General features: G+C 48.5%; 1 protein-coding gene across 1 annotated transcript; it reads left to right on the top strand.

Moving 5' to 3' along the window:
* Window positions 1–755: 755 nt before the first annotated feature.
* On the top strand, window positions 756–24,896 carry STK32A (serine/threonine kinase 32A). Its single transcript, XM_065644064.1, has 13 exons — window positions 756–814; window positions 2,380–2,548; window positions 6,637–6,692; window positions 7,740–7,891; window positions 10,017–10,190; window positions 12,880–12,917; window positions 16,925–17,014; window positions 19,188–19,285; window positions 20,791–20,907; window positions 22,190–22,315; window positions 23,284–23,412; window positions 23,749–23,813; window positions 24,139–24,896. The coding sequence occupies exons 2-13, from the start codon at window positions 2,497–2,499 to the stop codon at window positions 24,230–24,232; spliced, it is 1,191 nt and encodes a 396-aa protein (XP_065500136.1). The 5' UTR covers window positions 756–814; window positions 2,380–2,496; the 3' UTR covers window positions 24,233–24,896.
* Window positions 24,897–25,796: the final 900 nt, after the last annotated feature.

Genomic DNA, 25,796 nt, shown 5'->3' with positions numbered 1-25,796 from the left:
CGAGAGCAGAAAAGTCAGTGCCCAGAGATATGGACAATGGGATGGAAGTGTAGTGTCTGCTTTTTGACAGGATCCTTTCCAATCGGAATGCGCTCAGACAGAGGAGGTGGCATGTCCACTGGGACTCGACCTTACAAAGAGCAAAATACCTCAGGCTGTGCTCAGAGGGGACCTTGCTTTACTGCAGGTGTGAGCTGGGGGTTGGCAGTGATTAGCGTTAGGGAATGAGGAGCGGGGATGGGCTGCAGGCAAAGTGCCCAGCACTGGTGGGACTGGCCCCTCCTGAAGAGTTAACTCTTGCTCTGGGACAGGCTGCACCTGGGGAGCGGGGCTGGAGCTGCCGAGCCCGACCCTTCCCTTAGCAAAAGCAATTCGGACCTATGGCGGCCCTTGAGTTAAGGAGTAGAGGCCAGACTGACCAGCAGCAAAGGGAACAGCTCGGGAGCACATCTCGGAGCGGCAGAAGGTTTTCCGTTGTGCTGGCTGATCAGAGCAGGCTGTCCCCCCGCCGGCCGCAGGTGTCACCGCAGCGCGGCTGAGGCTCCTGCGGGCGGGAGGCGCCGCCCGCGGGACGGGACACGGCGCGACACCCCCACGCGCGGGTCCCCACGCGTGCGGCTTCGCCTTCGTCCGCGCCGCGAGGGGAAACTCCGCCCGGGGCGGGACCCACGGGGCGCCCGGCGGCGGCGGCGGCTCCTCCGGCCCCTCCGGGTCTCTCCGGCTGCGGCGGCTCCTCCCGCCGCCCCGCAGGTTGTCGCCGCCCGGGCCGGGGCTGCTCGGCCGCGCTCCCGCCCGCGCCCCCGCCCGCGCCGAGGTAAGTGCTGCTTCGGTTGTGCTCCCGGAGCGGGGTCCGCACCACCGCGGGCTGATCCGCTCCCCGCGGCCTGGGGGCGTTGCCCGGTGTTACCGGCCGGTCGCAGTGCTGGGGTCCGCAGCGGTAACTGCCGCGGGTGCTGGTCCGGGCGGGTTCGCACGGCGCGGCCGGAGCGAGGGCTGCAGCGGGGACCGGGCCCGAGGTGGCACCCGTGACACCTGCCCTTGTCCGCCCTGAACTTGCTGGTGGTTGTGGAAGAATTCAAAATGAGCTTTAGTTTCTCCGGGACAGAAATGATAGGATAATGTCACGTACTGCTGCATTACTGCCCAGTTTCAGCTGTTCAACAGAACAGCAGCACCTCTGCCTCTAAGCGGTACTTAATCAATGAAGAGATGAGGAAAGAAATTATCTGTGAACCCCTCTGAGTCAGTGGTCCTCTTCCGAGGAAGCTCGGTAGTCACCCAGCCTGATTTATGGCCATTACATCTGAAGGTGCATTTTTCCTCGGAAGTGTAAGTTTTGGGGCTTGAAAAGAGGTGCTGTTGTGGCTTTGTTTCAGACTGAAGGCTCAATCTGTTCCCTTCAGAGGCACAGATAGGGATCGCAAACATTTGCTGCTTCATTTATTTTATTGTTGGATCTTGTTTCAGTTCTCTGAGATGAGAAATTGAGATTTTAGGTTAATAGTCTGCACTGGGGTTTTTTGGCCTTTTGAGAAATGCAAACTCCCCTGCTCCTTGCTGGGAATGGTGAAATCTGTATGAACCACAGCAGCAGCGTTGGCAGGTTGCAGTGGAGACTGTAAAACGCTTTGGGGAGACAGTGCCTTGTGTGCTGGCTCTGATGGGCTCTGGGCTGGGGGTGCTGGGGGAGCCACAGGGGTGCTGGTGAACAGACCTGACCTTCCATAGTGTGAGAGGAAAAGCAGCCACTGCAGCCAGCAATGAACCATACATCGGAAAGTTTTCCTTTCTTGTTCACAGTTCATATCCAAAAAGCTTTTAAAGAAACTGAATGGTAACTACACCTTGATTTGCCATGAAATGTTTCCATAAAAAAAAAAGGTATGATTTTGTTCCAAATGAAAGACTTCTGTAACAGTCTAAATCAAAAGGTTGACACTTAATTTCTTCTTATATAGCTTTTACACTTCCACGTGACCTTAGTAGTCAAAACTGCCTGTCCGGTTTTATCTAGCCAAGTCACTATGTCCTTTTATTTTGGATATTGACCTCACTACAATTAACTATACTTCATCATCTCTAAATCGGTCATAAGATCGTGGAAGCTACAAAATGTAATGTGTTGGGTGATACAGCAAACATGAGCCAGATCCTCAGATCTTTTGATCTGTTGGTCTATTTCTGCGCTTCCCTCAGTGGGCAGCAGGTACAAGGCTATGATGTTACTGGCTTTCTCTGGTAAACTCCATTATAATGTGCTTTTTTCCCTGACACTCAGTTTTGTCTTCAGAGCAGTGAACCTCCAGTGAGAAATTTGCAAGCTGCAAAATGCTTCTTAATGCTGAACGATGACGAATTTTTGCCTCCTGCCCTCTCCAGGATGCAGCAGCAGAACATTGCCTGGCTCTGCTGGGAGTGACCTGCTGGTAACAGTGTCCTGGAGGCACCAGCTTAACGGAGAGAAGCGGAGAGAGCTGAGCCTGGGCTGAACGCATCATGGGAGCAAACACCTCCAGCCAGTCACCACCCCTCGATGGAAACGAAGATGGTAAGAGCTCTCCCTAGTTATTGTCTGGGACCGCAAAGTCCACCAGCGCACAGACTGACCCAGAGTCACCGCAGCTCCCATGCTGGGGCTGCAGACACCCTCGGGTCTTGGCTGAGCAAAGGTATGTCCTGGTCTGCAGCAGCCGTGTGCCCGTGGGGTCCTGCAGAGCTGCGCTCGGCTGTCAGCAGGGCTTGTTGCCCCCCCTCGCTGCAGCTGGGCACTGGGACAGTCACTGTTGGCAGAGGTTTGGGTTTGAGATGTCCCTGGGACACTGCCAGGTGGTTTGAAGGCAGAGAAGAAACGTCGCTGTTCTGGAGACAGGAGAGGTTTATTCTGGAGATCACAGCACGCGGGGCTGGTGTGAAGTGTGGTGGGAAGGTGGCCTGAGCGATGCATGTTCCCATCCCTGCTTTGGGCCTGGCGGGACGGCCACCGAGGGAGACCCGCTCAGCAGCAGCAGAGGTGGAGGCTCCTGGCGACAGCCCAGCTGGCGCTGGGGCACCAGCACATGGGCTTGGTGGGCTGGAAAAGGAGAATACAACGCTGAGAGCAGCGCTGGAGGCCGGTGTCACTATGCTGCCAAGACTATAGAGACAGTCATTAAAAGATTATTCCATAAATATATTTCCTGTTGCATGAGTCAGCTTGTTAACTGCCAGTATGGGCTTTCACCTGTGTACAATAACAAAACGCATCTGTAGATAAAAACAAATACACGGAAAGAAAAGTAAAATATATAAGAACCTAAATGATTCATAAACTGCTGTCCCAAAGGTAAGAACTCCAGTCAGGGAGGATGTAATCCTGATGACTGGGGATGTCAGGGCGAAAGGGGGGGGACGTTGGCCAAAACCCAGCCTGTCTCACTCGGCTCCTTGAGGAAAGAAGTCTCGAGTGGTTCAGTGTTGGTCTGTTGAGTTTCAGTAGGCTCAGGGGTCACCCAGATACAGTATCCACACTGGTGCAGTTGTGCTTTCATGGCTATGCCCAAAATTAAGAAGTGGTAGCACATTTTTTTTCTCAAATTAGTCATATTTTAATATACTGGGGGCAGAGAAACCCATCTGAAATGGAAATGTCCCCTATTAACTTTTCCATTATCTTGGCAAATTTGTGACTGGAGACTGTATCAACTTAGGTGTCACAATCCTGTCCTTATTCTAATTTAAATTAAAATGGAAACGTCCCTCGGGATGGAGGAACTTGCACTGTCATTCCTGATCCTGTGCTAGCACTTGTTTTCCTGAGGCTGCAGGGCAGAGAAGGAAAGGCGAGAGGAAATATAATAAAAATGCAGGAAATTACAGTGACAAAAGGAAGACGAGTCTTAACAGAGTGTGCAGTGTTGTGCGAGCTGTATGGAGATGGGTGACAGGGACGGGAGGACCTGGGCCCCCGAAGCATCGACTTCACCTGGCAGATGGAGTCTGGGGGCTTTGGCAGGGTTAACTTGTCTCTGATGAGAACGTTTTTCATGGCTAATTGCATTCTGTATTTTCTATCTAAACATTGTTCCTTGAACCTGGGTTTAGAAATGCAACCCTGCTTTCAAAATGGTATTTCATGGTTATGCTTCAGTTGGTTCTTTATAGCTATTGTATTATCTTCCTTGGCATCTCTTAAACATAATTTGTCTGAGTTGGCATATCACATGAATTTTGTCTCTGAAGGGCAAATGCTTTGGCTTTTTCATTGTTTTAGATGCCATCAGGCGGTGAAATGAGGCTTGTCAAATCTGTAGGTGTGGATTCGGGATGAAGAGCATGTGTTTGGTTCCTGATCTGGACACCACAAATTTCAGTAGTCTTTGGAAGTGAGACTCTGAAAATCAGGGATGGTAGGAAAGCTGAAACAGAGAGAGGTTAAAAAGTGATTGTACCTGGTTTGAGAGCCTTAAATAAAAAGTGCGCAATTTAGCTTGCTTATGACAAGCTCAGTTATAGACTCATGCTTAAAATATTAGTGAAAACATTAATATTAAAAGACAAGGAGGCAGAGAGTGTTTACATGTTCACGAAAGCATTCCTGTTGAAAGACAGTAGAGGTAGAGGGTGTTAACGTGCAAAAATCTGGCTGCCAGCTTAGCTCCTCGGGATCTGCAGCTGTTCCAGCTGTTGCTGGCTGGCTGGACCTCTGTGTTCTGTGTCTGCCCGTCTTGCAGAGCCCGTGTGGGGTCCCAGCCCCTCTGCCCGCAGCCCCGGCCGTGTCGGGGGGCACGCGGCTCCTGCCGTGACCGCGCTCTGCAGCGGGCACAGCGGTTTCTTGTCCCTCTCCTTTTCCCTCATAAGCATCTTCACTCTCCCATTCTCTCCTGTGAGTATCCCTGCCCTTCTCTCAGATGGTCTAACTGGTAAACAGATCTAGTGAAACTCAATCATTATCAACCTGTATTTAGCTCTGATATTTGCAGCTGTTATTCCAGGTTTGAAAAAGGGCTTCTCTACCTAAAAGCCATTTTTTTCCAAGTGTTATAATTGGAAACCATAAACTTTGCTTTTGTTAGATTGTGGCATCCTACCTGAAAAGATTATGGCAATGAAAAGACAATTTTTTTTTAATTTAGCATGCCCCTTTTAAAAAAATGCTTTAGCCAGTGATGTTCTGCCCCTGGCCAGGTACGCGGTGGCTGTTTTCAGCCTTTTCTGTGGAGCAGGTTTGGGCAGGTTCAGGGGCCCATCTGGCTGGGGCAGTTTGGTGACCTTCCTGCATCATGTTGATTTTGGATGAAACCCAGTCTGCTTGGTTAATTTCTTTGGAAAATACATGTATTATTTTAAAAAAAGTCCACTAGCAAAGTATGAGTACGCTTCCCTATAGTTGTGTGGTGGCAAGGATCTAGCAAGTGTGTGTCCTGTTATCCTTGTCTTAGCTTAGAGCCAGGACGTGGCCCAAGGAAAAGGGGTTTGTTTGACTGGTATCGTGCCAATCTGTAACGAGGAGGATTTGTCTGTTGCCGTGGCAGAGCGCTTGACAACAGCTTCCTCGCTGGCAATCCCATCTAATAAAAACCTTTGGGGATGTGAGGGGCACGAGGCAAATTAGCTCTGTGATTCAAGCCCATCGCATCAGTGGTATTTCTCAGCCGAAGGGGTCACACTGATTAAAGCTGGTGGGTTACTATAAATCTATCCGAGGCCTTTTTCTGACGCCTTGAGTGCGCGTTCCAGCGCGGTGTGTTCGGCGGGGGAGGAGCAGAGCCGGACCGTGACTGTCCTCGGCTGCTGGCGCCGCGCTGCTCCTGCAGCATCTCAGGGAAGCGCTGGCAGATTCGGAGCGTTTGGCTCGGTGATCATTGCTGTGGCACCTCATCCGGCAATCGGCAGCAGGGTTTGAACCCAGGACAGTTAATCTGTGCTTGCTGTACTGTAGTTTGATTTGCTGTTTCTCTGGATCTATTTATTGCCTGAGATGAAACACGGGCAGCTTCATACTGGCTGACCAGAAACACTTGATATGTAGAGTCCTTCAGATTAGCACTTACAGAACAATCTCCTTTGCTGTGCAGGTGTCACCTGCCAGCCCCTTCTCCAGCTGGGGACCAGGAGGTGCAGTGGAACGCGTGTTCACGTTCCTCCCTGTTTCAGTGCACAGCCTGCGAAGCTGCTGCTCGTTTCCCTTGCGAGCAGAAGCAGCTGCTCTGCGAGCCGGTGCTCGGCGTTGCTGTGTTCGCCTGGCACGGTCATCCAGCCATTGTCTACACCACCACAAGGGTACAGTGATCCAGCTGCCCATTTGCGTCTTCACGTGGTATAAATGTCTTTGCATTTGGTTTTAGCAGGAATAAGATGAGACTTCCATGTTTAACAGAGAGAGCAGAGTGAAAACATTTACTTGACGGTCCCTTGCCTGATCTGCTATTGAAAAAGGCCAACCCAGGGAACTTGCTTTTGCAGCTGATCTCAAAAGAAAAAAAGCCTGTTAAAGACCAAGTTTTAAACAGCACCAAAATTTCCAAAAGCAACAGAAAGTTTCTAGAGTATCCGTTGTTTTTATCAGCTCTTCTCTTATGGAGAAAAAGTAGAAATAATGTAATATCATCAAATGGTTGCTCAGCCATTTAATATTTGAATGTTTGCTCTTTCTTGCAGTCACCTTTGACCATTTTGAAATTTTGCGAGCTATTGGGAAGGGCAGCTTCGGAAAAGTAAGTATTTTGTGAACTAAGCACCATTTGGAGAGCTGAAAATGGAACTGAGAAAGGGGTGAATTAGAGGCTCATGTGAGAGTAAAGAAATAAACCCCTCCATTGTCAGTGGGCTTTGACCTGAGCTTCAACTCCTGGTAACCAAGAGAGAATCAGAGCTCGATCCTTCAACCATTCTGTAGCTGCAAATTATATTACAGGAGATTAAAATGAAATACTGATAAATCAAATGACCTGAATTTCATTACGTTTCTGGATATGCATTTTCTAAGATTCCCCAGTGAGACAGCACTGAACATCATGATGCATCTTTAATAAGGAGCTACGATCAACATGAAAGGCCTGGCAATTTTTTTAAGGGGATATTTCTCTGTGAAACACAGTATTTGTTATTAAGCATCAGGTTACAGTCATAGCCTGGTTTTATTTTTCTGTTGTTATGGAATTCCATGCTTGTGTACGCTGACAGAATTCTAGAAGGCCATTTGTCCCTTCATGTAAAGGCTTAGAAACTCTGAGTCTGTTACTGAAGCAACATTTCTTTCTAGATTTGATGAAATGTAAGAAAGGTTAAAATTCAAACCCCAATACTCCTCCAACGAAGCCCAAGGTGCTTTGTGAGCTGAATGGAACTTATCAAGAAGGGGGAGATCAGGTGCTGCTGCCCCATTTCTAACCCGTAGTTCTGTGGTGGAAAAGGCTCTTCCAGCCAGTAACTGATGTGGGAGGGACGGACACAACCAAGATTAGCGAGTGCTATTAAATAAAGTGCTATTAATAAAAAATGTTGACTTGTTCCCTATCTCCTGTCTTTGTGATGATAAATCCCTTCCCCTCACCTTCCCTCCAGCGAAATCTCTTCCTTGGCTGAAAGCTGGGTGAGGGACTTACTGGCGATGCCCAGTGTGGCAGCGTCAGCGCGTGGAGCTGGGACTTGGCAGTGTGGGCTTTGCTAAAGCCACCGGAGAACGCTCGCATGACCGGGCTTTACGGGTCCAAATTTGCTGACAAATCTTCTCTGATTTATCCCTTGATTTGCTCACTTAGGTCTGCGTTGTGCAAAAGAACGATACCAAGAAGATGTATGCCATGAAATACATGAATAAACAGAAGTGTGTGGAGCGTAATGAAGTAAGAAATGTTTTCAAGGAGCTGCAGATTATGCAGGGCCTGGAACACCCCTTCTTAGTTAATTTATGGTAAGATATTGTGCCTCCCTTATGAGGAAAGGCTGAGGGAGCTGGGTCTCTTCAGCTTGGAGAAGAGGAGACTGAGGGGTGACCTCATCAATGTTTATAAATATATAAAGGGTGGGTGTCACGAGGATGGAGCCAGGCTCTTCTCGGTGACAACCAACAGTAAGACAAGGGGTAATGGGTTCAAGCTGGAACACAAGAGGTTCCACTTAAATTCGAGAAGAAACTTCTTCTCAGTGAGGTGACGGAACACTGGAACAGGCTGCCCAGGGAGGTTGTGGATTCTCCTTCTCTGGAGACATTCAAAACCCGCCTGGACGCCTCCTGTGTAACCTCACCTGGATGTTCCTGCCCTGGCAGGGGGATTGGACTGGATGATCTTTCGAGGTCCCTTCCAATCCCTAACATTCTGTGATTCTGTGATTCTTTGTGTACTGGCTCAGTCAGCATCATCAGTGAGAGGCGTCTTTCAGACCAGACTTGCCCAGTGTCCTGCTGCAAGCCGGTTTGCGGAGCAGCTGGACGTTGCCGCCGCGGCAGGACGGTGTCGTGCCGGCACGCGTGTGGCGCTGCTGCCGAGCCGGGGCCGTCCCGGCGTTGGCCGCGGGGCGAGTGGCTGCTCTGCAGAACGCGTGCGTGCAGCACCGACCGGCCCGCGGCTCCCTGTCTGACCCAGGCTCTGGTTTCGGGGGAATCTTGATTAATTCAACAAGTTAACCCCTTTACCCCCCAGACAAGGTTGAGAGAGTTTATTTGTGTGTCCCCTGTGGTTTCTTCCCAGGCAGGTATTGCTCAGTACTGTAACACAGTTCTGTTTAATCACGTTCTTTTGCAGCTACCAGCAGCTCCCAGGACCACAGCAGCAGCAGGGGATCGGTGGCCGAGCAGGCTTTCTCTGGGCACTGCTTGCTTCTCATCACCTCCCAATTCTGATTTTGTGGTTCATTTTGTACTGTAAACAGCCTGCCTTAATACCTTATTGATATTTCACTGAATTGATGCTAATTGGCAAAGATAAAAGAAATTTATAATTGAATTTACTGACAGAAAAATAACACCACTCAAATTTTATTGCAGAAACCCATATATCTGTAAGGGAAATGGGTACATAAAAGAGTCTCTTTCCTTTAAGAGTATCTGATAAATGCAACCTACGTGCTCCGGTTATAGTTCTTTTTCAACCACTAGCAATGGGATTGGCCAGCTGAGTGATAAAAGATGCACTAATTCTTCCCCCTTCACTTGATTCAGCATGTTTTCCTGCAGTGTGGCAGTAGAAAGGAATTTTAAATGAGCCTCTATTACTGCTAAAGCCTGACAGGTTAATTTTATTAGGACACCAGCAACATTTCAAGGTATGTGGTCTCATACACCACATGATCCAGTGGCCAATATCCTGTAGTTATAGGATTCTTCTGGCGGGGTGGGTAATTACATTTATTAGGTACTGGATTTATTTTTGGAATGAAGTAGAACTTATCAATGCTAAACACAAAAAATGAGGCTAAAACACACTGAAGATCACAAAACTTTGAATAACTTTGTGTTCCTTTTTGAAATCTCTTGTAACATGAGTGCTGTCAGGTGAACTCTCAAGAATTAGTCTGAGGTCCTCCCCAAAATAAAAACGCATGGTCTGCGCCTCCTGGGCCCTTTCTGGTCTGTGCCATCGGTCACTGCCACTCGTACCCCGTGATAAACGCTCCTGAGAGCTGAGTCCGTCCATCTCCCTTCGCAGCTGTTAGCAGGAAGAAATGAGCAGCAACCTGCGTGAGAGTGATGGGTTTGGATGTGGCTTTGGTTTTCAAGTGGCCAACAGTAACAAGTTCAGCATTAAAACATTATGTTCCTGTTCTTCTAGGAGGCCCGCTGCTAATCGTTCATACAAACTGCTCTGACTTGGTGATGGATCTGAAGCTAAATTATTGTCATCTCAATTATTTTGAGAATATAGGTGGTAGGAGTTTATTCGCATCAGGAAATGGAGCATGGAAAGGTCTTGAAATTATTATTTACTAAGTGAAAAAGTTCAAAGAAGTTATGAGTATTCCCAGATGTGCCATACGTCCCTTTTTAACTTGTCCTTTTTTAATACCCTCATCCTTCAGTCATGCTTATGCCATTTTAGGTACTCATTCCAGGATGCAGAAGATATGTTTATGGTTGTAGACTTGCTGCTTGGAGGGGACCTGCGTTACCATCTCCAACAAAACGTGCGGTTCCAAGAAGGCACCGTGAAACTCTTCATCTGTGAGCTGGTGCTGGCCCTCGACTATCTCCAGAGCAGGCACATCATCCACAGGTCAGCGGGGCACCTCGTGGTGGACTGATGCTCGTAGGCTCTTGCAGGGGCAGACTTGTTCCTCTTTGTTGTGAAAGGACAAATAGAAGCTTAAGAGCTAAACAAAATATTACCCCACATGCATTTGCTTTTACGTAAAACACCAGGCTTCCTAGAGAAAAGCACTTCATGTACAACAGGGAGCATGTTGTTTCTCCCTCTGGGATAGCTATGATATAGCATATTTGACTTGTTTGCTGATCCTGCAAGAAGCTGTCTCTAGTAGGTTTAATTAGCTGTAGCTCGCTAATATCCATCCTCATCCAGGGAGGGTAGACGTCAGCATTCAGAACTTCTCTGCTGTCACACTTGAAGGTGTCTCCCTTTTGCTCCCCTCTGTACCACACTGGAAGATGGGGAACGGGACCAGACACAGCTTTTTTTTTTTTTTTTGTATAAGCTTAAATCACTTCCTAGAAGTGGTGAGAATTTCTTTTTTGCCACCAAGATTTTTTGTGGCCAGTGAAAAAATATTTGCACTCTTCCCACACATTTGAAGACCTTCAAAATAACAGAGGAGGCAGAGCTTTTCCCTGGTTGGAGAGGCAGCGTTTGGCTCCGGACAGACAGACGTGCACAGACAGATGCGTGACTGTTTCCTGCTGGTCCTTGGCAGTGCAAACCTCAGGGGTCCAAGGGTTTGACTTAGTAGCTGCTAACAGGGGTATGGACAGGGAGGGGCTAGCGGAGGGTTAATAAAGGTGGGAAAAAGCTTATCTCGTTTATAAATATTACTCCAGAAGAGCATTCTTTTGAGGTGTAAAAACAAAGAGTGGTACAAAATTTTACATGGAAACAATTGTGGTTGTTAGTAAGGGAAGGAACGTGCTGTTCAAGGGCGGATGATGATCAGGGCGGTTCGTGTCCGTAGGGTCTGGCTGCGGTTTCTGGGCTGTGGGAGCAGACAGGCTGAGGCTTGGTGTGCCAGAGCATCCCTCGCCGGAGCGGAGAGCCCCAGGGCACCAGAGAGGCTTTGTTCTGTGCGGTTGGAGCCCGAGGGACGGCTCCTGCTTTGTCAGGAGTCTCATCTTTCATGCTGCTTGGTTTGTGTTGTACCTGCATAGATTTCTAGTCCGCCGCACCTGGCCGTGGCAGGCGGTCCATGCGCTGGCCCGCGCGGGCTCTGCTGCGGGCTGGGACGCGAGGCTGGCGTGCGGCGACGGGGACACTGCGCTGGCTGTCCGTGCCTGCCACCTGCTCACCTGCACCAAATAATGGATGAGCATGGATGAAACATGAATTCAACAATGCAGCCTGGGCTGTGTCTGTCCTGGGCAGCGAGGGCTCCATCCTGACACTGTTGGCTTGGCCTGAACAAACAGGGTGGGACTCAGCTATATGTGTTTAAGGTGAATCAAGTACAACAAAACACGTATGGCAGTCTGTAAAATTTGCAAGTTATTTAATTAACACTGTAATGTAAGTTGTTTAATTGACGCTAACCCAGTGGGACAGTATTAGATTGATAAAGTGACTCAGCTGAGTCAATGACACTGTGACATCTGGAGCTGGGAACATCAGGAGCCAGGCAAGCGATTGCTTGTTTTGTCTGAACAAAGCTGTGCAGAGGCAGCAAACACAGACCGATGGCTGGAATTATTTCCCACCTACACATAGAAGAGTGGGGAACATTTGTTAATTTTTTCAGGCTAGGAAATTATATACCTAGTTTATTAAAAAAAAATAAATACACAAATAATCGAGGTGCCTGTCCCTGTGTGACGGGGATGGCACAAGGAAGGTGACTGGTATTTGTAACCCACTGGAAGCAGTTTGGGTGACAAGATGCCAGAGCACTGTAAGCTGTTACATGATAATTAGGTATATTGTCTTTTCTTGGTTCCAGGTGGCTAGGTGAGTTCAAATTTTATCTTAGTGATGGCATTTTTAAAGATAAAATCCTGAACCGGCTCGTTTCTTCCCCCGGAGCCCCTGGCCTGGCGGGACGCGTCAGGACGGCGCAGGCTGCTGCCTGTGCAGCCGCCTCGTGGACGCGTCGACCTCCTGATGGTGCATTGAGCTGCCAGGTGCCTGGCTCAGGCTGAGCGCCGGTGAGCGGGGACTGGTGTAATTAGCTCATTAAAACCAGGTAATGGCTTGTAAAGTCACTCAGGCAGATACAGGTAGAATATCAGGTGTACGTTTTTTCCCTTCAACAGAAAGCATTTCCCTACAGCATTGCTATAGGTATTATTATTTTGTTATTTTGTTTCCGTTCAGGAGTAAAACTGGTGGGGAACCTATTTGTTTCTAGAACAAAGATGTTAAAATAATTTGATTTTTACTGAGGAAATGGGGAACAGCTCTCGATATAGTATTGAAACAGACTAAGAAGAAAAAGAAGGAAAAGATAACAAGCAGCTCTAGCATTGCAGGTGGACTACCTGGGTGCTGTTAGACCAAACCACAGCATACTTCACAGCCATAGCCCTGTACCACTGGTTCTGCTTTTGCTTTTCGATTATTCTGCCTAAGTCAAACCCTGTAGGAAGGTCAGAGTTGAAGAGCCCCAGCAATGACACCTTTTAGGGCATGACGTCCCTGCAAGTGTGTTTCCCCAGAGTCCGGGCTTCCCTAAAGTGACCGCAGCCCTGTTTTGTGTCACTTTCTAGGCTAATGGTGTCTCCCCTCCTCTGCTTTTTTCTCCTAGAGACATCAAGCCTGACAACATTTTACTGGACGAACATGGTAAGTGCCAGTTGCTTTGTGGTCGTGCATAAACATAAAAGCAGAGTCAGAAACAGGACATCCAAGTTAAAGTTTAGGTGCTTGCTGTTCTCCTCAATTGCTGTTGCTTTCCCCTCTCAGTTCAGGCAGGAGCAGGACCATCCTTTTGCACTTTCCTGCCTTTTGCTTTTTGAGCATCAGCGTCGCGTACCTTCAGGGCGCAGGGGCACTTCTGCGGGTGCCTCGGTGTTTAACCAACACCTCCTCTGGCTGACCTAACGGTGTCTCCAGGAGGTGTTAGCAGGGATCGCACGTTGTGCTGCTTGTGATCAGGTGCCTAGCAGACCTCAATTTAAGATCTGGGCTGGGTATATTATAGGTGCTGCTATCATTTTTTCCTTAGTCTTTTTCTGAGGCAAAACTCTACCTGTATTCTTGCATTATTCTCTAGGCACATATTTTTGTTCTGGTAAATGCTCTCACAGTGAAGACTTGTCTGATCTTTATTAGCTTTTAACTCATTAGAAAAGCACTTTGTCATTTCATATTTTTTGAAAATCCATGTAACTGGTTTGTTTTGAGAAATCTTCATTAGCAACTACAGCAAGGCACTCAAAGAGAAAAAGTCAGCACAGGGACAAGGCATATCTGAATTCATTATTCCTTCAGAGGCTGTAATAGAGATCCTGAAGCTCCCAAGGAATCGCAGTGTGACCAGAGTTGCCTGGCAGCACCCGAGCCCAGACTCTACCCATTTTGCATATGACCTCTAATTTCAAAGTGCTGCTAATTATTTATTTAAGAGCTGTCAGCAGAGCTGCTTCTGCCTCCCAGTGCAGCAGCCTCTGTCCTGCCTCACTCGGTGCTGCTGCCTCGTGCACAGAGGGATGCACAGACCCGTCCTCCCTCCCTGTCCCGCCAGCGCCCACCGATGCCCTGGGACCTGCTGGTCCGGCCCCGGCACCACCGCGGCCCCAGGTCGCCCTCCCAGCCGGGCTGCGCGGTGCCGGTGCGGGGCTGCTGCCGTCCATCCCCACCAGCAGACACTTGGTGACCCGTCACCGTCTTCCAATTGCCTCTGTGCCCTGTAGGACGGGATGACGCAGCCACCCGAGAGGGAGCTGGGAGTACTAGAGCCGTGGAAATGTAGGTCAGCATCCCCCAAAGAGGGGACAAACGGGAAAAAAGATCTGCTTGTCTCTGCAGTTGCATTCAGCTCAGCAGGAACTTCTATAATGACACTGCAATTTGGGTTCATTTTTGAGGTTATTCTCTGCTCGCTGTGATGTTTTAACTGTCTGTTCCAGGGGTTTCAGAGTTATTTTCTGTGGATGTACCCTTGACTTCAGTGTCCTTCTGACTCTGACTACTTGTATTTCTTTCCTTTATCCATGGCAGCAAAGGTGTGTCCTCTCATGCATACAGAAAGCTTTGTGCACACACCGTTCAATCCTTTCCCCAGAGCAGCTGTTATCGTAGCATGATTATCTATATTTAGCTTAGGAGATTGTGCTTGTTTTTCAGTATCTCTTTCCCCATGGAATGGAGCTGCAGCTCCCCATTCCCTCTTCTCTCCCTTCACCAGGCTTTCACAGCTGTAATCACAAGATATATGCTATTTGCTAACATCAATTTTTTATAATGTTCTTGATTGAGACCAGTCCCCTGAGAGTGTGAAGCACTTAAAGACCTTCAGCAATCAGACTTCAGTCCTTCATTTTTTTAAACTTTTCTTGCCACCTAACTCTGCTCTTTGGCCCATTGTCCTTCCCAGCTGTCAGACACCTTTCCACCTGCAACTTGCCACCCTCTCAGATTTACATACTGAAAGGTGCCTGTGTCTGTCACAAGCCACCGAGGCTGCAGGAACCCTTCTGCACATCATCTGATCTTTGTGCAGGAGCCTACTGCAGGTGTTTGACACGTGTTGAAACGTGTTGTCCTGCTGTGACTGTCATGAACGTGACACACACCTCATGTGTTTGCCTCTGTCACCCTGGGCAGTGACATCCTGTATTACCATATCCATTTCAGCTAAGAAATTAAAGAGAGCCATAACTAAAGTGGAATATCAGGCAAATGTATTTCTGTGCAATAAATAAAGCAGTTGTTCAAGACCAGAGACTTGGATCAGGTCCCGCAATGAAGAAACCCTTAGCAGGTGACCACCTTCAACAGTCATTCCAAGCACAAAGTAGTTTCCTCCTTTAACGTTAAGTCTGTTGATTTGGCTCAATGACAGCACAGCTCACCTGGGAATAAAACAATATAACAGATGGCAGTTTCCAGGAATTGTGTCTAATTAATCAGGAGGTTTTGGCCAGGTCATTTGTCTAATAAAATTGAAGGAAAGATCTGTTTCTTCTCTATTAGAGCTGAGAGGTTTTTTGCAAGAGCCCTGAAATGGCTTTGCTCGGTATTATTTCTCGTACCGCTGCTGAAAGGCTCTCAAGGGCCGCACTAGATGGGTGAGTTCATGCCAATGCAGGCACTGCAAGCGTGCCCTTTGTCTCTCTAATCTCAGGTAAGAAAGGCACAGCATGGTCTGTCCAAGAGCCGCTGCACCCCACAGCTCCTAAAGTCTCTGCTTTCATAGTCTTTAAAGTGTTATCTTAGTTAAATCTGCTGAAAGGTGAATAAATTAGGTGGTAGCAGATGCTAAATGTAATAAGAACATTCTTTGCCATAATGCAGAACTTGATGTGCAAACGCCAGTTCCAGGCAGCCAGTACGGACCCTGGGCAGGACACTGTGCCCCGAGGCGGCTCTGGCCGAGCTGGCTGGAAAGGGCTGCGGGCAGAGATGCTGAGCAATCGGGAAAACACCAGCCTCGAAGGCTGCCCCTCGAGCTCAGCAGCAACGCCCAGCACCTCCCTCCAGGTTACCAGCACCTGTCAGCCCTGCTCGCCCAGTCCACCCAGTCTGTGACGCTGCCGTCGCTCTTCAGCCCGTCGTACCGCCCAGAGCCGCCTTCCTCAGCCTCACTGACTTGATTTGGTGGTTTCCCAAGTGGGCTAGTTTATAAAACTTGTGATTTATTTGAAGTGAATCATTTAAAAGATGCATACAAAGAAAGGCACATTTGTGCTTGGAATATCAAATTCTTAATAAGTCTTTATGATTCATATTTATGAAAACAGCTCCCTAGAAAGTGGAATGAGAGCTAGAGATGAAAGAAAAAACAGTGCAAGGACGTAGAGGACAAGGCAGTTGCGTGTCGCTCTTTTCTCTCGAGTCCTCCCGCGGCGGCTGTGCAGCGGGCAGGCTGCGTGGAGCACCCGGGGGCGCTGCGCAGCGGCTGCGCAGCCGGCACGGACACCTGTCCCCGTCAGGAACCGCGTGAGGGCCGAGCTCCCTCGCCTGCTAGACGTGTAACGGTGATCTTATTTTACTTTAACTCACCAACTAAAGCAGCAGTGAATTCTAGCTGTTGAAGCTAATGACGGAAGGAGTATTGTCGCAGTACCTCCATCGGTAGAAAAGCCACTTTGATTTGATCTCTGTGGTTAGAGGAAACAACAGCAGTTCAGCCGCCCTCTGTTATTGCAGAGGAGGGTGATGAGTCTGCAAAACACAACGTACCAAACATCTGATGCTTTTGATAACGAGCCCAGCTTTGCCAGGGACGAGCGAGTTCAGTGCCTTGGCAGCGGCTGCGGGAGGCCAGGAAGAAGACTGCCCGCATGGATCAGGAGAATCAGACTGAACTTGGACTGAGTACCTGTGCTGCTGGAATTTTTTCTGTGAGAAAAGTTCAGTTGTTCTTCCCTCCAAACTTAGGAAGACTCAAACCAGTCATTATTAAATGACTTCTTGGAGAGCTCCATGTTTTTGTTCCCCAAAGGGTGAGTAAGGATCTAACGAGACACATCTGTAAGCAGCAATGTTTTCTGTCAATTCTCCCATCAGAATATTTTTTTCCTGGAAACTCCTTTCCACAGATCATTTAACTTTAAGTTTCTGATTCAAAGCTGTTTCTAGTGTGAAATTAAAGCAAATCAAGTTACGCATTAACCTCTGTCTTTCAGGACACGTGCACATCACCGATTTCAATATTGCCACAATGCTGACCAAAGAAGTACAAGTCACCACAATTGCTGGCACGAAGCCGTATATGGGTAAGAACTGATGACAATTACATGTTCTTGAATTGCTGTTTTATGGGTTTGATTTGAGAGCTGTGGTGGGATACAAGTGAAGTCCTTTTTGATGAGAGTTTGAGTGCTTTTCTTCCCGGTGAGCAACAAAATGCACGCGATTGTCTGAAATGAGGAACGACCTGGTGAGGTGTTGCTGGGGAGCCGCTCCCAGTTACACCCCGACGAGCTGGAAAATGCCCGTCCGTCTACTGACTTCACACACCGAGCAAAGCAAGCATGCTGCAAACACAGACTTTAGTGCCATGGTGCCACACTGTACAGCATGTGCAGCCCCCTCATAAGGGGACTGCAGAAAACTTACTGATGTTTGCTTACAAGCCGTATCAGTGCAGTTGCTGGCTTTTCAGATAGCAAGAGGCCCGCTTGATACTGATCATGCAAGCACAGTTAACTTAAAGCAAAATGACATTGCCATACCTGGGAGCAATTGGGGCTGAAGCATGGAGGTAATGAACCAGAGAAATATCTAATGCTAAAAGAACTCTCGTGCAAACATTACATAGCAAAGTCTTTGTAACCGTAAATTCAGCTTTCCTAAGTGAAGCAAAAATACTGAGAAGCATTTCTATACAGCTAAAATAGCCCTTCTCACACAAAATATATGCTTTGGTATACAGTAGCACTGTTTTTCAGAACTAAATAATGCAGCCTCCCTACAGCTGTCACATGGCGGAATCCCTTCAGGGCAATTGCTTGGGCATCTCCTTTCTATCAAGACGACCAAGTTGACCTTTCACCTTTGCATCACTGGTGCAATCCTTTTAAGAATGAAAGCATGCACAAAAAGAAAGCATTGCTCCCTGTTCTGTTTTTTTATGGCTATTCTTGCTTCCCAGCTCACACAAGAATTCTACAGTATTTTTTTTCTTTAATCTCGAAAGGGACATGTATTGGCTAAGAGAATATTTCAGTCTGTGCCTCCACCCACTTCCTATTAGCAGGTAACCTCCTCATAAAAAGCTGTGGCTCTTGGGCTTCGTTCAGTTAAAATTTGCTTTTACCTGCCAAGGGTGCAGTCAGCACTATGTCTAGGTTTACGCTACATATTAATGTTTCTCAAGAGCTGCTTTCACTCACTGTGTGAGGCTGTATTTAGGCTCTGCCAGATTGAAGAACTTCAAATATGAACAAAGAGATATGAGTGGAACGGGAACAGCTTTTGCATGTGAAGATCCATTTGAGGGCAGAGAGGCTCCCTGGGGGGGTGAGGAGATGCTCAGGCCAACTTTCCACCTGGATTCTGTGAATTAGGGTTAGTCCTTGTTCCAAAGCACGTTTACTGTGGGATCACGGGCAAGTCCTCTGTCAGCAAAAGGTGTTTATTCTCTTTGGGCTCTGTGGGCAGAGGAGCATGGAGAGGCGCGTGGGGCTGCCGGGTGCTGCAGGACGGGAGCAGCGCGGGAGGGGCTCTGTGCCAGGGCTGCGGGAGTTTCAGTGCTTTGTACAACGCAGGAAATTAATTTGGTCTGGTGATTCTCCTAGTGATGACAGGAATTATGTAAAGCATTCTGTAATCCACATGAATTGGATTGTGCTTATTGCACATTAAATGTTCCAGTTACAAGGTGATAGCACACCTGTTTCTCAAGGCCATCCCATCATTTACACACGTTAACCAATTAAGTTTTGGAGCAGTTCACTGAAGCAGAAATTACTGACAGTCCCATTTCACCAGTGGGGAGAATAAGGCACAGAGGAACTGAAACGCTTGTTTGGGTTTTAGCATGGTAGAAAATGTTTCCTGCTGTGCTAATTGCAGGTGTGGTTAGTGGGCAGGGTCGAGGGTCCCAGATGCGCCCGTTCCCAGGGCTGGCAAACCCCGGGGCTCAGCTGGGACCGGCTCACACCGGGCAGCGCTGGGTCCGCAGGGGACGGAGGTGGCGGGTCCTGCCGGGGGCTGGGGGCTGCGCGCCCAGCGGCCGCCGTAAAGGTAAAGGACCGATCTACCAGCCACGTGCTGTCGTTTTGAAGAAAAAAGCAGAAAGTGTCAAAGGCGTGGTGATGGTAATATGCTAACTGGCATCCTAGGCAGAGCAACAGGATGCTCTCTGGCACAGATCAGGTTTTCTGTGTGGCTCATTTCCACTTGAGGTTACAGCAAGGCCAATTTTCCTTTGTCTGCATTTTGCAGCACCTGAAATGTTCAGCTCCACAAAACCCACTGGCTATTCCTTCGCTGTGGACTGGTGGTCGCTGGGGATCACTGCCTACGAGCTGCTCAGGACCCGGGTATGGTGCGCACCCCCCTTCCATCTCTTTCCTTAAACGCTCTGTTGGGAGGGTTAATGCTTTATAATGGGAATGGAATGGCCAAGCTAAACTCAAGGCTTTAAGGGTTATCGCAGCACAGGAGGCAGAAACCACATCTTCAGCAGGGTCCTTGTGATCGCAGCACCGAGCTCCAAGAGTAACCATCGCGATACGGAGCAGCACCGAGCGACAGCCCCGGGGCGTGAGCTGAGCCGGGCAAACCAAACCGCTAATGACAGCCCTGGAGCGTGGGCTGCAATATAATTTACTTTGAGCTCCTGTCCTGCAAGGAAAGAAAGGAGAACTTAAAAAAACCCCGTCTTGTTGCTGTTGTAATAAGATAATAAGACTGGGCAGTTCAAGCAAAAGTAAACCACGATGTGTAAATTATGCCCTGCCTGTCACATCCGTGTTCTGTTGCTAACTCAGGTAAGGTTGGGGGAACCTTGTAGACAGATGGTTAGATTGGTGGTTTGGAAGTGTTGAGTAAAAATAATGAGACAAAATTATTTAAATTAGCTGCTTCTAAGCAAAGGTTGTTTAGAAACTTGTAAGGCTGGGAAAGTTCTTTTAGTATGAGTATGCAAAACAAGTTTTTAAGAAACTCTATCATAAACTTTTGCAGAATATCTACAAAAATATTTTAATGAATATATTTTAAATAACAGATTTTCAAATGAATTTGAGTATTGCAAATTGTGAGTGATCAAGTTAGGATACATTAAGGGGCCGTTGTTGTCTGACCTGTTGGGTAAATAGAGCCATTGCTCCCTGTAAACATATTAGTATCATATTTGAGTTTTCCATTGGTAATGTTAAACGAATTGCAGGACTGGTCATTGCAATGACTTTGATTTGATGGCACCATTTCTAAAGATGGGAGTAGAAATGCTGTTAGGAGTCAAACAAGACGGTGGCACCGTTGGTGGTCACAGCGTGGGGGAAGTGAGGGGAGACCTTGAGGTCCATCTAGTGTCAGTACACGTTAAGCACAATGCATCTGATTTGATCTCACAGTTTACAGATGCTATTTTTCAAATGTATTTTTAACACCCTCGCCCCCCCGAAATACAGTAAACATCTGGGAATCGCAAATTCTTCCAGATGGAAACGCTGAACCTCTCCAGGGGCAGGCAGCGGGGCTGGGAGGTCGGGAGCCGGACGGGGAGGTGGGTGACCCGGCTGCAGTCGCTCCAGGTTGAGTTCCCGGGCTGGCCGAGCAAACCCAAGCTGGCTGATGGCTCCAGGGTTTGCCTTCTGTCTGTCCTGCTGTTTGAATATCTAGTTATTGTCCTTGTTCATGCTGACATGAGTATTTTGTTTATTTCAACTGAGCCGTGGTCGCACTGGGAGAGACTTTCAGCAGGAGGCTTGAGGAGTGCAGAGAGAGATTGTTTTTTTCAGACTGCTTGGGAAATCTTTTTAGAGTACAGAAGCTCCAAAACAGACAAATTAAAATGCTTTCCCTGTGGCATTTTTCACAGAGGCCGTATCATATTCGCTCCAACACTTCCACAAATGAAATCGCTCACGTCTTCAAGACAGCTACAGTGATGTACCCGGCGGCTTGGTCCAGTGACATGGTGTCGCTGATCAAAAAGGTGAGATGTACCTGCAGCTCGGTCCGGTGCGGTAGGGGCTCACTGCAAATGGTGTCCAGAGCTGCTGTTAGTGACCTTCAGATGGCACCGTACGGTGAACGTCCAGGTCCCGGTGTTGCAGGCACAGCGATGGGATAACCAGCTGCGGTGCTGCGTCTCGGAGTGGTTCGTGCTGCGAGTGCGGCTGCTGCCAGAGCATCTCTCCTGAGGACACATGCAGCCTTTGCTGCCAGAGCTTCTCCTGTAACTTTTTGTCTCACTGGAATGATGGAACTTAGGAGTAGATGTCAATATATCTGTCCAGAAATTTGGCAAGAAAACGCATAATTTTTTGTTATTTTTAAAAAAAATTTTTCCCAATAATGAAAAGATTTGCAAGAAGTGCTGATGCTATTGAAATCCTTTGATACCATGAGGTTAAGCTGTTATCAAAATTGCTTCCAAATCATTACTGGAATTATTTGGAAGCTGAAATCATGGCTGAATTGAAGCCGTATCTTCACTAAACAAGAGGATTGCTTGACAGAGTCAGACAGTGTTTGCATCCAGTGGCAGCAAAGCTGAAATACCGGACCCTGCGTAATAGCACTAGCTGCAAATTTTGGAAAGTATGTAAATAGTTTTCTAATTTTCAAATAAGTGTAGGCAATTAAGTAGCTTTCATCTATTTTTTTGTTCCAAATAGTATGTAGAAGTATTTTGCCCTCCCTAATGAAATACCCTCAAACTTTTTAAAGAAAATGAGATATCAATTATTTGCTGAGACAGAATCATGGCATATTTTCCAATAATAAAATTTAGAAATATCTCCATTTGCTTGAAATTAAATGGAGCTAGTATTTCATTACTTCTAATGGTAATATAGGGATATTTACAGCAGATGTTCTCTGTGTGCTTATGTTGGAAGATTTTCCCTGGACCACAACGTGCTGCAAGCCATATAGGCTCCCTTGTGAATAAATAATGCAATGTCACAATTATTTAAATTTCCAGCTGCCCCTTTGCACCTGGTTTAACAGCCACATGTATTATATATGAGGCCAACTGTGGTTCTGTCCTGGCTCAAACATCTCCTGTGAATTTTTGTATTTATTAATGTTCAAGGCAAATTTTCATTCACGACACAGCAGGTACTGACTGAGACACCCCGAAGTCTGACGGTGCTTCCCCCGCCCCAGCCGGTACCTGGCGTTAACGCTGACACAGAGATGCTGGATCTACCCGATCTCTGATGTCGCATCTCAGGGTCTCACTTTCCCACCTCTCTCATTTAACTCTGCAGTTGCTTGAGCCGAACCCTGAGAAGCGTTTCTCTCAGCTGAAAGATGTCCAGGACTTCCCATATCTGTCAGATGTGAACTGGGATGCTGTTCTCCAGAAAAGGATAATACCAGAATTCATTCCCATGGTAAGGCAAATTGATTCTAAAAGGCTCCCCGTGTGCCCAAGTGTTGCACTGCAGCCTGCCCTCGGGCCTGGCACCAGCTCACAAATTTCCACAAGAGCATCAGATGTGGTAAGACAGGGAAAGGAGAGGCAAGGGCAACATTTTCGCTTTCCTGTGGGTGTAACAAAGAGTAATGGGAGGCGATGACAAAGTGCAGGTGTCCCAAAACGGGCCCGCCTTGTTTACGATACTCCCGGGTTCTGGGTGCAGCCCTGGTCTCGCGCACCCCGGACGGCCCGTGCGTGCGCGGTGGAACACGGGCTGACGCGCTTGTGGGCGCCCGGCCCCGAACCGCCTCCCCGAGCGCTCCCCAAACGCAAAACCAACAGGCAGACGTAGGCTCGTTAGCAGCCTGGACATCCCCCGCCACCTTATGATAAGTGTTTCTTCCTGAAATGACTCCCCCTAACAAGCCATGGTTCATAGTAAAATAACAAATAACAGTAGATTAGTGTTTCTGATCCTTTTTTAATTGGATTAAAGCAGCACAGAAGTAACATAACCCTTATGGAAAATAACCCAAGGACTGCTGTGTGCAGCGTTACTCTGACTGTTTTGCAGCCAAACAAAAGGCCTAAACTGTGAATATTTGTTAATTGTATGTATTTTCCGCCTATGTTGCTGGTTTTCTCTGTGGTGGGTGTACGCATATTGCTTTAAAACCAGTTTTGCAAACTGCTGTGCTCCTCCCAGCAGAGGCACCGTCCTCATCCTCACAGCCAAAGGGCAGAGTAAAGCAGTGAGCACAAAAAGAGCAATTGCCACACCTCGACAATGTCCCCTGGCTAAGGGCCCTGATAAAATATGTGAGTAGTACAGCAGGCGTTCTGGCTATGGGTGCATTTGTAATTAGTTTATTTTTCACACAATTCAGCTCCCAGATGCAGTCCAATTTGTGAGAGACTCTTCAACCTCTCTCTCCCCTCCAGAAAGGCAGACTGAACTGTGACCCGACCTTTGAACTGGAAGAAATGATCCTAGAATCCAAACCTCTTCACAAGAAAAAAAAGCGCTTGGCTAAGAAGGAGAAGGACACCAGCAAAGGCGATTCCTCCCAGGTGAGGGCACACAGGTACAAGCATGCTGTCAGGGAATTCTCTCACTTTCCAAGAAAGCTGACTGCCATCTAGCAAGGCCGCAGCAGACTGTTTAACCAGACTATTTTTTCCCTTATGACCAAGACTCTTCCACATCTCCCTTTGGGGGAAGGCAGCACGTACGCACCGCGGTTCTGTATGAGGAGAGCCTTAACGCCGTCCTCCCCACTGCAGTGCTGAAGATGCTCTATCCCTGCAGACATCTCTGTATCTCCTTGAAACTGTCCTTGTAACGTCTTTCTGTGTCAACTGTGAATTTATTCCCCATCTCTTTATTTTTGTATTTGCATGTGAAAGGCCTGCCATCTTCAAAAGCACCTAGAGATGCTCCAGAGGGACTTCATTGTCTTCAACAGAGAGAAGTAAGTAGACACGGAGGCAGCAGCAGAGGCTCTGCACTTTGACCGCCGGGGTCTGGGCAGGCACTGCGGGTGGCGGTGAGGAGCTCAGAGCCGGGTAGCTGAGGAGAGCAGGTCCTGGGGGGCTGGTTCCGCCATCATCTGCTGAGGACCCACCTGGCGTTGCTGTTCCTGAGCAGGAAGCCACAGCCGCAAACTGCGTTAACTGACCTGTTTGTGCAGGGCCTCCAGGCGGCCCCTGCGGGCGAGTGGCGGCCGCTGCCGGGGACCCGAGCACCACCTGGGCCTGGGCTCCCCCTCACAGCTCCGCCGTCCCTTTCTCCCCAAGGGCGAGACACCTCCACACCGGCACCCAGGAGACCACAACCCTGGCCGAAAGCAGGGATGTGTACCGGGAGGACGACGAGAACAACCACCTCTGAGAGCAGCACAGCCTCTGCTGGAGCTCACCCACCCGCGCGCCATCACCGGGCCGGGCACCGGCCTCGTCCTCCGCTGCCGACAGCGCCGGCCGGGCGCCGGGGCACCCACTGCCTCTGCCTCCCACCCTGGGCAGGGGGCAGCGGCCGCAGGTGCTACCTCTGCAATTTGCCGCAGTCAGTCAGACTTGAATCCTGTTATTTTGCTTTCCTTGGTGGCAGGAATGTGACCAAGAAAAAGGATGCTACACCCAGCGTTCACCGTTGGCTTGGCTGGCCAGCGCCACAGCACGCGGTGCTGCCAGCGCCTGCCAGCAGCGTCACCCCATAAACCTGTTTATCTGAAGCCCCAGACAAGGGCAGTAACCCTGCTCCTCACTGGGAAAAATCTATTGCTGCATAAGTACCATTGTACTCAAGTACTTAAACGGTAAGAACATCGCATCTCTACAAATTCCCCAGACTTCCACAAGCCTCTCTCCTTGCCCTTCTTCCTCTGTAAGCAGAGGCATAGTCTCAGCTTAATCACTACAAGGCAACAGGGAAAACTCTTTTAATTACTTGATAGCAGAACTTCACAAAACTTGTAAGTATGAACAGCCTTCCCTGTCCCTGGCACAACTATTCTGGCATGGCCCCTGAAGGACTGCTGCATGGACAACTCATCCTGTCTGAGTTGCAGGCATGTAAAAATAAATATTTCAAGGTCAAACACTTAAGGAATAAAAAGAAGTGTATTTATTTATTACAGCTTAAATTGACATTTAATTTTTGTAATATTTAAAAAACAAGCAAGTTGGTTTTTTTGCATGCCTTGCAAGCTTTCGAAGGCTGTGTGTGACCCTCCGTTTGATAAACACCGTGCTACAGAAGGGGAGTGTTTAACTCACCGGTGCCCACAGAACCACAGAAAGCAGCCTCCACACCAGCCCAGCGGGGACAACCCAAACAGCGCATCCAGGCAGGGCTGTGTGGAGCTGGTCTCTGTCACCACACAGGTGACAAGCACAGCTCAACAGCCCGCAATGGCCAGAGACTGGACAGACAAGCTGAACTGATTTTCACAAACACTTGCAACGTGCTGTTTTGCCAATACCCTTCCTTGTGCAAAGCTGCACCGATACCCGGACACCTGCAGCAGCGAGCACTGCATGTGTCCCACCTGCCAGCCTGTCCCTGCAGCTCCTCAGCCCAAACACCCCCAAAGCCCCTCCAGCAGCCCCGCTCCCCACAGCTTCCCAGCACTCCTGCCCAGCAGCAGCCTGGGGAAGAAAAAAGCCAACCAGCAACACGAGTTGTTTGAAGGAACAACATTTTTTTTTTAATAAAGTATACAAAGTAGTAAAACTCCTTACATGAGGCACTGTGACAGCTGTTAGAGATGATCTGGGCTCCCCCATGGGCCTCATAGTGAAACACCAACAAGCGTTGGGTGGAGACAAAGGACATGAACACGACACAGACCCACCTGCCCCACCAGCTCCATGAACCTGCCCTCCCCGTCCCACACCAGCCCCTTCGCCTGCCTGGCCGGTTTGCCCACACCAGGTTGTTCCCGCATCCTACA

This window comes from Caloenas nicobarica, chromosome 13 (genome assembly GCF_036013445.1).
Source record: "Caloenas nicobarica isolate bCalNic1 chromosome 13, bCalNic1.hap1, whole genome shotgun sequence".
NCBI classification, from domain to species: Eukaryota; Metazoa; Chordata; class Aves; order Columbiformes; family Columbidae; genus Caloenas; species Caloenas nicobarica.
Note: the sequence above shows the minus strand (reverse complement) of the source record. Positions and strands in the feature narration are given on the sequence as shown.

What these genes read in the sequence shown, in the direction of transcription:
- STK32A (XM_065644064.1), top strand. Translation starts at nt 2,497, where the DNA reads ATGGGAGCAAACACCTCCAGCCAGTCACCACCCCTCGATGGAAACGAA. An exon ending in TACCAGAATTCATTCCCATG is followed by an intron (nt 22,316 to 23,283) that starts GTAAGGCAAATT and finishes TCTCCCCTCCAG; the next exon opens with AAAGGCAGACTGAACTGTGA. An exon ending in ATTGTCTTCAACAGAGAGAA is followed by an intron (nt 23,814 to 24,138) that starts GTAAGTAGACAC and finishes TTTCTCCCCAAG; the next exon opens with GGCGAGACACCTCCACACCG.